The sequence below is a fragment of the Pleuronectes platessa genome, chromosome 20 (assembly GCF_947347685.1).
Source record: "Pleuronectes platessa chromosome 20, fPlePla1.1, whole genome shotgun sequence".
In the NCBI taxonomy this organism is placed as follows: domain Eukaryota; kingdom Metazoa; phylum Chordata; class Actinopteri; order Pleuronectiformes; family Pleuronectidae; genus Pleuronectes; species Pleuronectes platessa.
Window position 1 is genome coordinate 21,123,050 of NC_070645.1, and position 17,047 is coordinate 21,140,096.

A 17,047-nucleotide genomic window follows, 5' to 3' on the forward strand; every position below is an offset into this window, starting at 1 on the left:
ACACACAATCTAACACACACTACCACACACTCTGAGGCACTTTAACACACACTACCACACACTCTAACACACACAATCTAACACACTCTACCACACACTCTGAGGCGCCTTAACACACACAATCTAACACACACTACCACACACTCTAACACACACAATCTAACACACTCTACCACACACTCTGAGGCGCCTTAACACACACAATCTAACACACACTACCACACACTCTAACACACACAATCTAACACACACTACCACACACTCTGAGGCACTTTAACACACACTACCACACACTCTAACACACACAATCTAACACACTCTACCACACACTCTGAGGCACTTTAACACACACTACCACACACTCTAACACACACAATCTAACACACACTACCACACACTCTAACACACACAATCGACACAGCTGATGACCTTTACTTTGACCTTTTACTTTTGTGTATTGAGGAGGTGACATGTCATCATTCAGTTGAGTGTCATGGCAGGATGTGGCGCCCCCTGCTGCTGAGGTCTGTGAAACATCTCTCTCTCTCTCCTTCCCTCTCTGTCTCTCTCCCTCTCTCTCTCTCTCTCCCTCTCTCTCTCTCTCTCTCTCTCTCTCCCTCTCTCTCTCTCTCTCTCTCTCTCTCTCTCTCTCTCTCTCTCCCTCTCAGAGGGGGGTGGCAGAGATCCGGGAGATCCGTCAGTTTCACTTCACCGGTTGGCCGGATCACGGCGTACCACTTCACGCCACTGGCCTGCTGGGATTCATCCGACGTGTCAAGGCCAAAACTCCGCCCACTTCTGGCCCCACCGTGGTTCACTGCAGGTACACACACTTTAACGTCCCACACGTTTTGATACTGAAGCTGCTTCATATACACATCTTTACGTGTGTGTGTGTGTGTGTGTGTGTGTGTGTGTCTGTCAGTGCGGGGGCGGGGCGGACAGGTTGTTTCATAGTGATTGACATCATGCTGGACATGGCTGAGAGAGAGGGTGTGGTCGACATATACAACTGTGTCAGAGAACTGAGAGCCCGAAGAGTCAACATGGTGCAGACGGAGGTAACACACTCTCACACAGACACACACACACTCAGGATAACCTGTCAATCAAACCTGACAGGAGGGAGGGGTGTGAACACAGTGCCCCCTGTCTGTCCTCAGGAGCAGTATGTCTTCATACATGACGCCATCTTGGAGGCGTGTCTCTGCGGCGACACAGCGATTCCAGCCAATCAACTGCGGTCGGTTTATTATGAGATGAACCGATTGGATCCTCAGACAAACTCCAGTCCAATCAAAGAGGAGTTCAGGGTAAATGATCCCTGATGTTCACTAAGTGGAGTTACTGATGTTTAATGACCTGATTAATATGACGTGTGTGTGTGTGTCTGTGTGTGTGTAGACTCTGAACATGGTGACACCGACGCTGCGGGTGGAGGACTGCAGCATCGCCCTGTTGCCTAGAAACCACGAAAAGAACCGGTGCATGGACGTGCTGCCTCCGGACCGCTGCCTCCCCTTCCTCATCACCATCGACGGGGAGAGCTCCAACTACATCAACGCTGCGCTGATGGACGTATGTAACGCACCTGTCACATGCTCGTCCTCTGCAGGGTGGAGGACTCTGTCTGTTTCATCATGTCTCCGTCAGGTGGTTTGTCTCAGAAAGACATCGAGGGGATTCCTTCAAATTCTGTTGGAATCAAAATGAACTGATTCGATTTCAGAGGTCAAAGTTCACAGTGACTCATATGAGTCTGGACAAAAAGCAGCGTGTGTGTGAGTGTGTGTGTGTGTGTGAGTGTGTGTGTGAGTGTGTGTGTGTCAAACACTGAGTGAAAGAGAGAGACACAGCAATGTCAGCATCGTGAGTAAATGGAGGGTTCACACACACACACACACAGACAGACACACACACAGACACACACACAAACCACAGCACTACACATCACACCCGACCATTTCACTAATAAACAGCTATGTCGTTATGGAAACCAACAAAATACCTGACCACAGAATGTGTGTGTGTGAGTGTGTGAGAGTGTGTGTGTGAGTGTGTGTGTGTGTGTGTGTGTGTGTGTGAGTGTGTGCGTGTGTGAGTGTGTGTGTGTGTGTGATGGAAATGTGAGTTCCCTTCACATTAAAAGCTCTGATAGAAGATAATAAGAATCCACTCATTGTGGTCGCTATTTGTGTGATGTCATTTCCTGTTTGAACTGTGTGTGGTGTGTGTCTGTGCAGAGCTACAAGCAGCCGTCGGCCTTCATCGTTACCCAGCATCCTTTGCCCAACACGGTGAAAGACTTCTGGCGCCTGGTGCTTGACTACCACTGTACGTCCATCGTCATGCTGAACGACGTTGACCCGGCTCAGGTACACACACACACGCACTGATACACACATATAAACACATATACACACACACACACGCACTGATACACACATATAAACCAATACACACTCACACGCACTGATACACACATATAAACACATATACACACTCACACGCACTGATACACACATATAAACCAATACACACTCACACGCACTGATACACACATATAAACACATATACACACTCACACGCACTGATACACACATATAAACCAATACACACTCACACGCACTGATACACACATATAAACACATATACACACTCACACGCACTGATACACACATATAAACACATATACACACACACACGCACTGATACACACATATAAACACATATACACACACACACACGCACTGATACACACATATAAACACATATACACACACACACGCACTGATACACACATATAAACACATATACACACACACACGCACTGATACACACATATAAACACATATACACACACACACGCACTGATACACACATATAAACACATATACACACACACACACGCACTGATACACACATATAAACACATATACACACACACACGCACTGATACACACATATAAACCAATACACACTCACACACGTCTCTCTATAGACGACAGTCAGTCCCTAACCCAGCAGGTCAGTCCATTGAATTTGTGAGGACTCGTCAAAATGTCCTCACAGTGATGGTATCGAACCAAACTTGGCCTCATAACTATAAAAGACACACACAGACAGATTATTGAGTATTGATGATATGTGTGTGTGTGTGTGTCAGCTGTGTCCTCAGTACTGGCCGGAGAACGGTGTCCATCGTCTGGGTTCGCTGCAGGTGGAGTTTGTCTCTGCTGATCTGGAGGAAGACGTCATCAGTCGCATCTTCAGGATCTACAACACAGCCAGGGTGCGTTAGTTTTACACTGCAGCGCCACCTCCTGGCCTCTGTGGCTCCGCACTGTGTGTTTAGTTGGCCAACATTAGCTTAGCTGTTGTTAGCTACAGTTACTCACTGCAGCTCATTAGTGTCACTTGCTAACAGTCGATTGTGTTAACTAGTGTCAGCTGTTTGTGAGTGTGTTTGTGTGTGTGTATATTGTATGTGTGGTGTTAATGTGTGTGTGTATGTGTGTGTATATTGTATGTGTGTATGTATGTGTGTGTGGTGTATATATGTGTGAGTGTGTGTTTGTGCGTGTATGTATGTGTGTGTGTGGTGTGTTTGTGTGTGTGTATGTATGTGTGTGTGGTGTATATGTGTGTGTGTGTGTATGTATGTGTGTGTGTATGTATGTGTGTGTGTATGTGTGTGTGGTGTATATGTGTGTGAGTGTGTGTGTGTGGTGTATGTGTGTGGTGTGTGTTTGTATCTGTGTGTGGTGTGTGTGTGTTTGTGTGTGTGTATGTATGTATGTGTGTGTCTGTATGTATGTGTGTGTGGTGTATATGTGTGTGTGTGTGTGTATGTATGTGTGTGAGAGTGTGTGTGTGTGTATATATGTGTGTGTGTGTGTGTATGTATGTGTGTGAGAGTGTGTGTGTGTGTGTGTATATATGTGTGTGTGTGTGTATATATGTATGTGTGTGTGTGTGTGTGTTTGATTCTCTCACCTTGTCTCTATTTTCTGTCCTGTTTCACCAGATTTAGATCAGAATGTGTTTGATTTAAAGCTCTTCACCTCCCCGTCGGGCTGAGTTTAAGTTTAGATGCGTTTGATTTGTGCCTCCTCTCCTCCCTGTGTCTCATAATATTTTGGCTGTGCTTGATCTCGACTCCCCTCCCCACCCGCCCGGCTGGAGCAGATCACACTTAGATTTCCGTCCGTTTAATTGAAGCACTTTCTCCTTCCTGTTTATCTTCTCCTTTACTTCATCATTTCCATTCCTTCTTCTTTCCATCTCCACCTCCTCCTTTTCCTCTCTGCCCTTTCCTGTTTTCCCTTCTTTTTCTCCTCTCTTCCTCTGTTTCACTCTCCGCCCTGGTGTTCCTTCCTCTCATTCCTTCTTACTTTCTTTTTTCTCTCCTCCTCTCCTCCTCCTCACTTTCTGTCGTATTAGAGTTTGTGTCGTGTGAATTGTGGGGTGACTTTGTTTTGACCACCCTGTCCTCCCTGTGTGGTGCAGCCTCAGGACGGGTACCGTATGGTGCAGCAGTTCCAGTTCCTGGGCTGGCCGATGTACCGGGACACGCCCGTGTCCAAGCGCTCCTTCCTCAAACTGGTTCATCAAGTGGACAAATGGCAGGAGGAGTACGACGGCGGCGAGGGGCGCACGGTGGTTCACTGCCTGTACGAGCACAGAAACACACTCACACTGTATTAACACTGGTACTGTAGTACTGCTGGTACTTGTAGTAATACTGGTACTCTTAGTAATACTACTACCGTGATACACACAGAATAACACTGTTGGTAAAAGTGAGCTGATCTTTCATCAGTGGTGATTTGTCTCCATCGTGTGTTGAAAAGTGGAACAACAGTTAACTCCTCCCTCCTCTCTGGCGCCCCCTGCAGGAATGGCGGCGGCCGCAGCGGAGTTTTCTGCAGCATCAGCATCGTGTGTGAGATGTTGCGACAGCAGCGATGTGTCGACGTCTTTCACGCAGTCAAAACTCTGAGGAACAACAAACCCAACATGGTGGATCTGCTGGTAAACACACACATTATTCACTATGAAAAGTCATATTCAAGAATTGATTTACTTCTTACTATTATCATCATCATCACATATATTCATCTTGTCCTGTTTTATCTTATCATTGAAAATGGATTATTCTTTTTTCAGATCAATATATAAATACATTCATACAAATTATTATTTTGATCAAAATCAATGTGATTTCATTAAAACCGTTTATGTATAAAAGTTGCTATTAATATTGCAAACATCATGGTTTTTCACCCGTGTTGACCTCTGACCTCTGATGACCTCTGCAGGAACAGTATAAATTCTGTTATGAAGTTGCTCTGGAGTATCTCAACTCTGCTTAACTTCAACAAGAATCTTCATCGTGTTCACCCTCACCAGAAGAGGAGAAGGAGGTTTACTACTGACTGAAGGAGGAGGAGGAGGAGGAGGAGGAGGAAGAAGAGGAGGATGTATTTGCACTGCCTTGTCAGACTGAAGTGTGACGTGCAGCATGGACACACACTCACTCTGTTTGATCTTATTGTGTCACGTCGTTGTGTTTGTATTGTTTAGTTGTGTTAATGAACCAAAACCACGTCAGAGTCTGTGATCGATCAGATCGATAATCAATTCCGAACCCCCCCGACACCCAACCAGACAACTGCACCCTCAAAATAAAAGCTTCTGAACCCACTGGTATCACCTCCTGTCCTGTCAAAATAAAAGATGAGTGGAGGGCATCATGATTGTTGGATAAGATACTAAAATGATCAATGAATCAATAATCATCTCACACGTCAGCGCTTCTTCTTCTTCTTCAGTTCCAGCTGAAATGAGGTTTGTGTTTCAGAAGCAAGAGTTGACTGAGAACTGAGCCCTGTGGGACACCGTACATTCAACTATAAACTTTTAACCTTAGCGATCAGCTGATCGATGATGAAACTCAGCGGCTCGTTCTGACCACACCTCCTCAAGAGGAAAGTTGTGTGAAGATGTTTGTCCGTCCTGTTGTGTGTCTTCTTCGTTGGTGCTTGATGTCGACCGCCTCAGTCGTCAGCAGCCGTTTGTTCATATTGTAAATAAATCAACAGGAAACAGGAAGAAGAATATTTATTCCTCCAGTCGTGGTCAGTGTCGTCATGGTCGTTCTCCAGAAGCACAAAAAGAAAGAGAGAGAGAGAGAGAGAGAGAGAGAGAGAGAGAGAGAGAGAGAGAGAGAGAGAGAGAGAGAGAGAGAGAGAGAATTATGTTGCATGATTTTAATCGTTCGAGCAGCTGAACCACAGCTACACCAGGAAACGACTCAACTCTGCTGACACGTGGCTCTGGGCTGGTTTAACTGGTTTAACTGGTTAAACATGGCTCATGTTGGTTGAACCCTGTTAGTTTGTGGCTCTGGTGCTGATGAGAACTTTGTTGTGATGAAATATATTATTTATGTTGTTATGTATATTCCAAATAAAAATCTCTATACACATGTCACAGAGTCTGAGTCTGAAAATACAACAGTCACTGGATCCCTGGGCACTATATTGTTACATCATGATATTATTATATGAAATAAAACATTTTTTTTTTTTTTTTTAATTTCTTTATTGAGCAACAGAGATACAAAGTAAGAACATGAAATAGATATTTTACAATGCTCACATTTTTCAAATTTTTTACATTTTACGTTAGCCCTCCTCCCGCATACCCACCCACACCTCCTTTTCCTGTAGGAGGTCCCACCCCTATCTGCCTCTAGGTAAAGGGAAAAGAAAAAAAAAGAGAAAAGAGAAAAAGAAACAAAAATAAAGATTAGGGACAAAACAAAAAACAAAGAGAGTAAATTAAAGAAAAGCTAACATTCTGGGAATGTAAAATTTAGTGGTACGTCAGCAGAACTCAGATATCCGACTCCTCAGGTGTAATATCTAATGAGTCTATAATGGACAGCAAGGGGTTCCAAATTTGGCCAAATTTCCCCAGAGAGCCCTTGAGGGAGAATCTTAACTTCTCCAGTTTTAAGTTGTGTAGAATTTCCTTAACCCATCGAGTGTAGGATGGGGGGAAGCTGTGCTTCCAGTTCAACAAAATTAAGCGCCTAGCGATCAGAGTGCAAAAGGCCATAGAATGTCGAGCCTCAGCCGTTAAAATGCAGTTGTGCGGGATACCAAAGAGGGCAGGGAGGGGATGGGGGTCGGCCACAAAATGGTAAGCAATTTGAAGGGTGTCGAATATTTTGGACCAGAGGTCTTTAAGGTTTGGACACGACCAGAACATGTGTATGAGATTGGCAGGGGACTGGTTGCATCTATTACAAGTGTCAGCTACATTGGGATAGAATTTAGACAGTCTATGATTGGTGTAGTAAGTCCTGTGTATTAATTTACATTGAATCAGCCCGTGTCGGGCACAGATAGAAGAGCTGTGGACCAACCTAAGGATATTGTCCCACTGATCTTCTTCAAAATGGAGCCCCAGGTCCTGCTCCCACAGATGTTTTGTTTGTTGTGGGAAGACTGAAGTAATGGCGTCCATCGCGTTAAAAATACGGGAAATATTCCCTTTCTGATTGGGGTTAAGCATGAGAAGGGTATCCAACAGAGTCTTAGGGGGAGTGTTTGGGAACTCAGGGTAGTTTTTTTGGAAATAAAACATTTTACACCACACGTCTGTCTCAGTTGCTTCTGTGGTTCTTCTGTTGTTCTGGATTCTACAGATAAAAGCCCAACAGTTCAAAAACACACGTACACACTAGATCAGCTGACCCGCAACTACTCCTGAGGAAGAAGAAACAGAAGAAGAAGAAGAAGAAGAAACAGAAGAAGAGGAAGAAACAGAAGAAGAAGAAACAGAAGAAGAAGAAGAAACAGAAGAAGAAGAAAAAGAAGAAGAAACAGAAGAAGAAGAAGAAACAGAAAAAGAAGAAGAAACAGAAGAAGAAGAAACAGAAGAAGAAGAAGAAACAGAAAAAGAAGAAGAAACAGAAGAAGAAGAAAAAGAAGAAGAAACAGAAGAAGAAGAAGAAACAGAAAAAGAAGAAGAAACCGAAGAAGAAGAAACAGAAGAAGAAGAAGAAGAAGAAGTAGAGGAAGAAACAGAAGAAGAAGAAGAAACAGAAGAAGAAGAAGAAACAGAAGAAGAAGAAACAGAAGAAGAAGAAGAAGAAGAAGAAGAGGAAGAGGAAGAAACAGAAGAAGAAACAGAAAAAGAAGAAGAAACCGAAGAAGAAGAAACAGAAGAAGAAGAAGAAGAGGAAGAGGAAGAAACAGAAGAAGAAACAGAAAAAGAAGAAGAAACCGAAGAAGAAGAAACAGAAGAAGAAGAAGAAGAAGAAGAAGTAGAGGAAGAAACAGAAGAAGAAGAAGAAACAGAAGAAGAAGAAACAGAAGAAGAAGAGGAAGAAACAGAAGAAGAAGACCGTTCAGTCGACCTGCAGTTCGTCCTTTGGCCGGTGGAGGCACCGTCAAGCCGCCGGACCCGGATGAGAAGCAGCAAGCAGCCACCGAAGAAGAAGCAGTGCTTCCGGTGTGGCCTGTGGTTCCGGTGGTGTCCGAAGTGAAACCGGAGTTTTTATTTTTAAGTCTGATTCGGTTCAGACGTGAAGTCTGCGTCACGGTGTGCGCACGAGCTGCTCCGCTCTCAGGTAAACCGGAAACATCCACCTGATCCTTCCCGCCTCGGTAACACGTTAGCATCATGCTAATGATAGCATGTGTAGCATCCTTAGTGAGTGAGTTTCAGGAAGCAGCTGATCAATCAATGATCATAAACATCATCGATCACCTCACCTTTCCTTGACGTCATCAAAGTTCATTATAGCGGGATCTTGTCTGTTCAGGCTAATCACTGAATGACGTCATCAATGCCACAGTAAATAACCTCATGTGATTGGTTATCAATCATCTGATTATTGATCTGTATGTGTAGATTGGAACTTGTAGCAGAATGTTGCTTATTGACCAGTCCTCTGTTCGCAGTGCATGATGGGAAACTGAGTCCTCTGGGTTAAATAGAACACTGCAGTGACAGGTCACCTGACCAGGTCACCTGAGCCGCTGCCATTTTGGAGGCGGACTTTCCAGCTGGCGATGAGCTGAGCATCACTGATGGTGATCTATGACGCTGACCTGTCTTCTGATTGTGTTATGGTGCTTGTTAAGATGTCGTCTGGACTTGTGGCGCCCCCTGGAGGAGGAGAAGAGCTCTGCGAGTGGAGGAGGGAGGTGGGATGTCAGTGGGAGAGTCCCCAGCAGGAGACGAGGGAGGTGGGATGTCAGAGCGACTCGGCTCCAAGGAGAGACGCTGGCGTCCAGGTGGACCTGATGAGACATTTAGGTGAGGTGTCCTGCCCCCTGCAGGCAGACGAGTGTAACTACATCTTCATGTTCTGATTCATGTCATGTGTTTTATTGTGAAAAGTCAGGAGGAAGTGATGAGGAGGGGGCGGACCCGAGGGTCTGGCGTTTCTGATTAATAGCAGAAGTGTTCAGGTGAAATAAGCCTCATTCATCATTAATGTGTCAAATATGAATCACGTTCTCTCAAATGAAGAGAATCCAGTTTGTAATCACTAGTCAATGTAAACAGGAAGCAGACTGTGTGAGAACAGGGAGAGATGGAGATGTACTGGGGGAGTTAGTGGAGGATAACCACACATAGTTTTATACTTTTATCCTTGAAGTAACTTTATCCTATGAAATTATAGATAAAAGAGAAAATGAGACCGAAATGTGTTTAAGAACGGAAACCGGCTCAGAAGACGGCAGCCATGACAGTTCCCTGGATGAAGTGAAGGCTGCTGGGGATTAGGGGGCGGGGCCAAGCTCATGTTTGGCCCCGGCCCCTGTGATGTCACAGAATCAGTTATGATGCTGCAGCCTGTGAGACGTGCAGTAACGTGTTTGAGACACAAGGTGTCAGCAGAAGATGAGTTTTGTGTTTATTGGTCTGCAGCCTCGCCGGCAGCTTCACCTGCGATGCTGCTGCAGTGTTTCTCCGTCCGGTCTGACGGAGCCGACGGGGGGGCGCTGCTGCAGCACTGCACCACAACGCGCACCAGAACCATCAAACCGGCCATCAGGCTTTCCCCGAATCTCACCGAGTCCAGGACCCAGAGGAGACCTCCGAGCTCCGACTCGGCCAAACCCAACCCGCCTCCACGCCGCCGCCGCCGCCGCCGCGAGCCGCCTGACACCGACCCGGAGGACGAGGTGGAGGAACCAGGTGATCCCAACTGGACTCCACCTGCAGGTGAGAGAACCATCACGTTTTATTAATTTATGCTAAAATGTCAATCAATTGAATTGGTTGTTAAATTTTGATAGGATTTAATAATGTTATTTATTTCATAACATTCTTTATTTCATGTTTTTATTTTCTACATTATCCTGAAAAACTCAGTATTTGTGATTCAATTTCCCCAAAATGTTTTTAATATGTTGATAATTGATCCCCCCCCCCCCCCCCCCCCCCCCTTGTGTCCCCCAGAGGGCGATGCTCCTGCTCCGTCCGTCCCCGGGGACACGGGGACGGACCCGGCGTCCCGGCACGGCCCCTTGGTGAAGCTGGAGGTGGAGAGCATCATGTGTGACGTGTGCGGCAAAGTGATGAAGAACAAGTCGAGTCTGGCTCGTCACTCCTTCATCCACACGGGCAGGAAGCCGTTCGCCTGCCAGCTCTGTGACCTGCGCTTCAACCGCCGCGACAACCTGCAGCACCACCTGACCCGGCTGCACCCCAACGGCGTCTCCAAGCTGGAGAAGCAGCGCGAGGTGCAGGCCTGGCTGTGTGCTGTCTGCGGGAAAACCTTCAACTGCAGGTCCAGGCTGAAGGCACATGAGGTCGTCCACTCGGGGGTCAAACCTCACCGCTGCGACCTCTGCCCCAAAGCCTACATGAGGACAAACGACCTGGAGCACCACAAGAAGAGCGTCCACGTGCAGGGCTCCTCGGAGCCTCAGCGGCCCAGCTCGCTGCTCTGCGACTTGTGCGGTAAAGAGTTCAAATGCAGGTCGCAGCTCGTCATCCACTTTCAGACACACACGGGCGAGCGGCCGCATCTCTGCGACACCTGCGGACGCAAGTTTGCCAGACAGCACCAGCTCAAACGTCACAAGATCCTGGTCCACGCTGGGCAGCGGCGAGGAGAGGGGGCCCCCCCGTACGACCTGCCCTTCGCCTGCAGCGTCTGCGGCAAGCGCCTGAAGTCCAAAGCTCTCCTCGCTGCTCACAGCCACATCCACACCAGCGAGAAGCCGCACCGCTGCGGCGTCTGTCTGCGCAGCTTCCAACGCGCCACCTGCCTGAAGCAGCATCACCTGCGCGTCCACCTGAAGGTCAGAGTGAACAATGCGCCGCATGCTGCCAGGTACAGGAAGTGCACGGCACAGGCCAAGATGTTCCCGTGTCCCATCTGCAGCAAGATGTTCAAGTTTAAGTCTCTGCTGTCGAGCCACTCGTTGATCCACAGCGAGCTGCGGCCTCACGCCTGCGACTTCTGCAGCCGCAGCTTCAGACGCCTCAGCCACCTGAAGAGGCACCGGGAGGTGGTCCACGCCAACGGGGCGCGCCCCCCACAGAGCTTCATCTGTCACATCTGTGGCAAAGACAAGAAGTGTCGCTCGCAGCTGGACAGACACGTGATCATCCACACCGGGGAGCGGCCGTTCGCCTGCAGCCTCTGCAGCGCGCGCTTCAACCGCAGCGGCAACCTGCAGCAGCACAGGAAGCGCATGCACGGTGTGGGGGGGGCCGCCGCCCTCTGAGGAGGCCCCGCCCATCCTGTTTGATGATGACATGACGTGCAAACAGGAAGAGACGGTGGTGGACGCTCCGGCTGAAAGCTTTGAGGTGACTGACGAGATTGAGACGGAGGTCGTTCAGGAGCTCGTTGCTTCCTGACCTCTTGACCTCTGACCTCTGGACCTCTAACCTCGAGCCGACGCACGTTCAGAGGAAGTGACTTTGTGTTGATAGTAAATTCTGTCGTGACTCTGATGAACCTGAGCCTGATCTGATGATCAGTGATTGATTAGTTATGATTGATTCAGAATTAAACGTGATTCAGAAAACTTTCCTTCCTTCAGTTCATCTTTCACAGAACTTTAAATAACATAACAAACTGAGTCACAGAAACGTTTTTATTGATGATGTCACAAACCGACGAGTTGAAGACTCACAACAAACACACACACACACACACCCACGTACAGAGGGGGGGGGGGTTGGGGAGTCACTCTGAGCTGAGGCGTTTCTATAAACAGCCCTATGAGACGGATTGTGATTGGTGAATATGGGCGATACAAATATTTTGTGACTGAATTTGATTGATTGAAAATCTTGTTCATTTTCTGATTGATCTAGTTTCTGGTTTAATTCAACGGAGTTTGAAGGGTCAGGATCAGGGTCAGGATGAGGGTCAGGATCAGGATCGGGGTCAGGATCAGGGTCAGCGTCAGGGTTAGGATCAGGGTCAGGATCAGGGTCAGCGTTAGGATCAGGGTCAGGATCAGGGTCAGGATCAGGGTCAGCGTCAGGGTTAGGATCAGGGTTAGGATCAGGGTCAGCGTCAGGGTTAGGATCAGGGTCAGGGTCAGGATCAGGGTCAGCGTTAGGATCAGGGTCAGGATCAGGGTCAGCGTTAGGATCAGGGTCAGCGTTAGGATCAGGGTCAGGGTTAGGATCAGGGTCAGGATCAGGGTCAGCGTTAGGATCAGGATCAGGGTCAGGATCGGGGTCAGGATCAGGGTCAGGATCAGGGTCAGGATCAGGATCAGGGTCAGGGTTAGGATCAGGGTCAGCGTTAGGGTCAGGATCAGGGTCAGGATCAGGGTTTCTCTCTGAGCTGAGTCCGTCAGTCCTGAGGTTGTTCAGCACTTCCTGATTACCAGCTCTACGTTAACGAGAGGGCTAACGCTAACCGCTACACTGGACTAATGGAACGTGTAAAACCACAGAATCAAATCAAAGTCTGACGAGATTTGTTTTTGTTCGTCAGGAGACGTTAACGCTGATTTGAGAGGATGATGTCATCACAGGTCAGACGTGTAAGAACTGGTTCATCAACAGCTGAGTTACATCAGTTTAGTTACATTACAGAAAACAAACCTGTCTATGTATCATTACATTAATTCAGATTAAAAACAATCTGCATTATGAGATGAAGCTAGCTTGTTCCAGTCTTTATGCTAGGCTACATTAAACTACGCTTCCTGCTGGACGTCCCTGATCACACACATGTCGGTTCATTGGAGTCAAAGTGTGTCCAGTAGGGGGCGCTCTGACATCCTGTAGAAGTCTGTATAGTTGGACGTGTGCTCCTCTGGCACCACCTTCAGGTCACATCCCTGTATTTACTGTTAATTAGCATGTTAGCATTAAGCCTGGTAAAAGATGGAGAACAAGTCAAATATGCTACCTGCTAATGCTACATAGCCTCAGAAAACTGTACAAGTTTGTTTTATCTCCCCCCCCCCCCCATGCTTAGATCAAATGCTCATTAACATGTTTAATTAAGCATGAGGGGGCGGGATTAACATGATACAACCACTGGAAACGAGCACGATTATTGGCTAAGCTGTCAGGTGATGTCATCGCTCGGCCAGCAGCATGCTGTGATGTCAGGGGGCGGAGCTTCAGACCACCATGCTGTCGGCCTTGGGCGCTCTGGAGATCCACAGGTGTGATTGGTCCGTGGCGCTCTTTGTGCGGGGCTCACTGCAGGGAGACAGATGACATCATCATCCAGCCCACATTATTTTCAATAGAATTTTTTTTCATGATCAACTTCTGATTTTCAGATTTTAATTCCTGGAAACTGATCTGAGGAATCTGCTCGTCACGAGTTCCAGGAGAAAAGACTGAGATGATGTTCTCCTGGAAACATCCTGGTTCTGAGCAGTGAAACAGGAAGTGACCCGGTCAGAACCTGGAGAACAGAACAGCTGATTCAGGAGAAGATCTGGAGTCAGCTGTTCTGAGGCCAGGTCCCAAGGAGCCAGCTGTAAATCATCTGTTAACGAGACGGCTCGTTAGAGACTTTAGAATCAATGACTAGGCTACACACACACACACACACACACACACACACACTCTGCCTCCTCAGCAGGAGCAAAAGAGGCTGCTGGGAAATGTAGTTTTACCTTCTGCTCAACATCTGAAAACAACATGTCCCAGAAGCCACCAGGATGAGCAGCAGCAGGGGGATTGTGGGAATGATGACGTAGACCAGTAACATTCCTGAAGAGATGGAGAGAGAACATATGACCACGTGACATCGCTGATCCTTAACGATGACATCACAGATCTGCAGCTGCAGCCCGTCAGAGGTCAGAGGTCAGGACCCTGAACCAATCAGGAGCACTTCAGGTTTACATGTTCATACCTGAAGCTGCGGCCGTGGTCACCTGAGGCCGAACCTCCTCGCTGCCCGCAGGCGGGTTAGCCACACCTCCACCTGCTGGCGCCTCTGAGGACCCAACACACTGTTGTTATACACTTTGACCTGAAGGGGGCGTCACAGAGGATGTGTCACTGAGGTTCCTGCTCACCTGTGCTCCGGCCTCCAGGCGTGTGGCCAATCGCGTCCTCACGTTCTGAAAGAAAGAACCAACGAGAAGAAAAAGAACGAAGCCAGCAAACCTGAGTTCCTCAGAGACGCGAGCTGATTGGCTGATGGTACCTGCTCGGTATTTGCAGATGAAGTTGTGTTTCATGTTGCAGCGGTCGTCGTTCCATTGGTAGAGATAAGCCCCGCCCAGACCAGGAAGTGCAGTTGGCTGATGGTACATGACGACGCAGGCCTCCCCCCCACAGGACGGCTCGTCAAAATACCAGTTCCTATGACATCATCAGGGTTATTACGTCATCGGTAGTTTTCCTGTTGCTCGATGTGATTGGACGCTGGGTTTTAAATCACCTGAAAGAGGCGGAGCTACCGTCGGTCCACAGGTAGAGCTGTGGACAGGAAGTGAAGGGACCGAGGTCAGGACGAGCCGGATCCACTCGGTCCACTCGAGTGAGACCGATCCAGAAGTCCCCGTCGGCTATACCTCCTCCTCCTGCACCTCCTCCTGCTCCTCCTCCTGCTCCTGAACGAAGCTCCTGGAGACGAAGAGGCGGGACATGAGAGGAGGGGATGGAGACGGTGGAAGGAGGAGGAGACAGAGGAGGGGACGAGAGGAGGGGGTGGAGACGGTGGAAGGAGAAATGTAGGAGAAGATGGAGGAGGAGATGAGGAGGATACAGAGGAAGGGACGAGAGGAGGGGGTGGAGAAGGTGGAAGGAGGAGATGTAGGAGAAGATGGAGGAGGAGATGAGGAGGGGATGAGAGGAGAACACGGAGGAGGAGGTGCAGGAGCAGATGGGAGGTGAGGAGCAGATGGGAGGAGGAGGTGCCGGAGCAGATGGGAGGAGGAGGTGAGGAGCAGATGGGAGGAGGATGTGCAGGAGGAGATGAGATGAGGAGGCAGAGGAGCAGATGGGAGGAGGAGGTGAGGAGGAGGTGAGGAGCAGATGGGAGGAGGAGGTGCAGGAGCAGATGGGAGGAGGAGGTGAGGAGCAGATGGGAGGAGGAGGTGCAGGAGGAGATGAGATGAGGAGGCAGAGGAGGAGATGAGATGAGGAGGCAGAGGAGGAGATGAGATGAGGAGGTGAGGAGCAGATGGGAGGAGGAGGTGCAGGAGCAGATGGGAGCAGGAGGTGAGGAGCAGATGGGAGGAGGAGGTGAGGAGCAGATGGGAGGAGGAGGTGAGGAGCAGATGGGAGGAGGAGGTGAGGAGCAGATGGGAGGAGGAGGTGAGGAGCAGATAGGAGGAGGAGGTGAGGAGCAGATGGGAGGAGGAGGTGAGGAGCAGATGGGAGGAGGAGGTGAGGAGCAGATGAGATGAGGTGAGGAGCAGATGGGAGGAGGAGGTGCAGGAGCAGATGGGAGGAGGCGGTGAGGAGCAGATGGGAGGAGGAGGTGAGGAGCAGATAGGAGGAGGAGGTGAGGAGCAGATGGGAGGAGGAGGTGAGGAGCAGATGGGAGGAGGAGGTGAGGAGCAGATGGGAGGAGGAGGTGAGGAGCAGATGGGAGGAGGAGGTGAGGAGCAGATAGGAGGAGGAGGTGAGGAGCAGATGGGAGGAGGAGGTGAGGAGCAGATGGGAGGAGGAGGTGAGGAGCAGATGAGATGAGGTGAGGAGCAGATGGGAGGAGGAGGTGCAGGAGCAGATGGGAGCAGGAGGTGAGGAGCAGATGGGAGGAGGAGGTGAGGAGCAGATGGGAGGAGGAGGTGAGGAGCAGATGGGAGGAGGAGGTGAGGAGCAGATAGGAGGAGGAGGTGAGGAGCAGATGGGAGGAGGAGGTGAGGAGCAGATGAGATGAGGTGAGGAGCAGATGGGAGGAGGAGGTGCAGGAGCAGATGGGAGGAGGCGGTGAGGAGCAGATGGGAGGAGGAGGAGAGGAGCAGATTGGAGGAGGAGGTGGGAGGAGGAGGTGAGGAGCAGATAGGAGGAGGAGGTGAGGAGCAGATGGGAGGAGGAGGTGAGGAGCAGATGGGAGGAGGAGGTGAGGAGCAGATGGGAGGAGGAGGTGGGAGGAGGAGGTGAGGAGCAGATGGGAGGAGGAGGTGGGAGGAGGAGGTGAGGAGCAGATAGGAGGAGGAGGTGAGGAGCAGATGGGAGGAGGAGGTGAGGAGCAGATGGGAGGAGGAGGAGAGGAGCAGATGGGAGGAGGAGGTGGGAGGAGGAGGTGAGGAGCAGATAGGAGGAGAAGGTGAGGAGCAGATGGGAGGAGGAGGTGAGGAGCAGATGGGAGGAGGAGGTGAGGAGCAGATGGGAGGAGGAGGTGAGGAGCAGATGGGAGGAGGTGGTGAGGAGCAGATGGGAGGAGGAGGTGAGGAGCAGATGGGAGGAGGAGGTGAGGAGCAGATGGGAGGAGGAGGTGAGGAGCAGATGGGAGGAGGAGGTGGGAGGAGGAGGTGAGGAGCAGATGGGAGGAGGCGGTGAGGAGCAGATGAGATGAGGAGGTGGGAGGAGGAGGTGAGGAGCAGATGGGAGCAGGAGGTGA

General features: G+C 49.3%; 4 protein-coding genes across 4 annotated transcripts in view; 3 read left to right on the forward strand and 1 right to left on the reverse strand.

Moving 5' to 3' along the window:
- Positions 1-6,490, forward strand: part of ptprma (protein tyrosine phosphatase receptor type Ma) — a 63,444-nt gene extending 56,954 nt beyond the window's left edge. Inside the window, exons 29-37 of the mRNA XM_053412171.1 lie at positions 669-823; positions 926-1,061; positions 1,164-1,313; positions 1,405-1,578; positions 2,244-2,375; positions 3,167-3,292; positions 4,510-4,673; positions 4,899-5,034; positions 5,322-6,490. Of these exons, the coding sequence (XP_053268146.1) occupies positions 669-823; positions 926-1,061; positions 1,164-1,313; positions 1,405-1,578; positions 2,244-2,375; positions 3,167-3,292; positions 4,510-4,673; positions 4,899-5,034; positions 5,322-5,375 (1,227 nt within the window). The 3' untranslated portion in view covers positions 5,376-6,490. The remainder of the gene's footprint in view (positions 1-668; positions 824-925; positions 1,062-1,163; positions 1,314-1,404; positions 1,579-2,243; positions 2,376-3,166; positions 3,293-4,509; positions 4,674-4,898; positions 5,035-5,321) is intronic.
- A 698-nt stretch (positions 6,491-7,188) lies between these two features.
- On the forward strand, positions 7,189-9,921 carry LOC128425539 (cilia- and flagella-associated protein 251). Its single transcript, XM_053412172.1, has 3 exons — positions 7,189-7,209; positions 7,784-8,644; positions 9,162-9,921. Exons 1-2 carry the CDS (start codon positions 7,189-7,191, stop codon positions 8,558-8,560), a joined length of 798 nt encoding a protein of 265 aa, XP_053268147.1. The 3' UTR covers positions 8,561-8,644; positions 9,162-9,921.
- On the forward strand, positions 9,162-11,765 carry LOC128425540 (endothelial zinc finger protein induced by tumor necrosis factor alpha). The gene is made up of 3 exons (XM_053412173.1): positions 9,162-9,369; positions 9,955-10,251; positions 10,489-11,765. Exons 1-3 carry the CDS (start codon positions 9,162-9,164, stop codon positions 11,763-11,765), a joined length of 1,782 nt encoding a protein of 593 aa, XP_053268148.1.
- Positions 11,766-13,634: 1,869 nt separating this feature from the next.
- The window catches only part of chodl (chondrolectin), an 8,884-nt gene continuing 5,471 nt past the window's right edge, over positions 13,635-17,047 (reverse strand). The window contains 6 exon segments of the mRNA XM_053412174.1: positions 13,635-13,716; positions 14,142-14,238; positions 14,384-14,467; positions 14,550-14,594; positions 14,681-14,838; positions 14,918-15,102. Coding sequence (XP_053268149.1) covers positions 13,635-13,716; positions 14,142-14,238; positions 14,384-14,467; positions 14,550-14,594; positions 14,681-14,838; positions 14,918-15,102 — 651 coding nt within the window.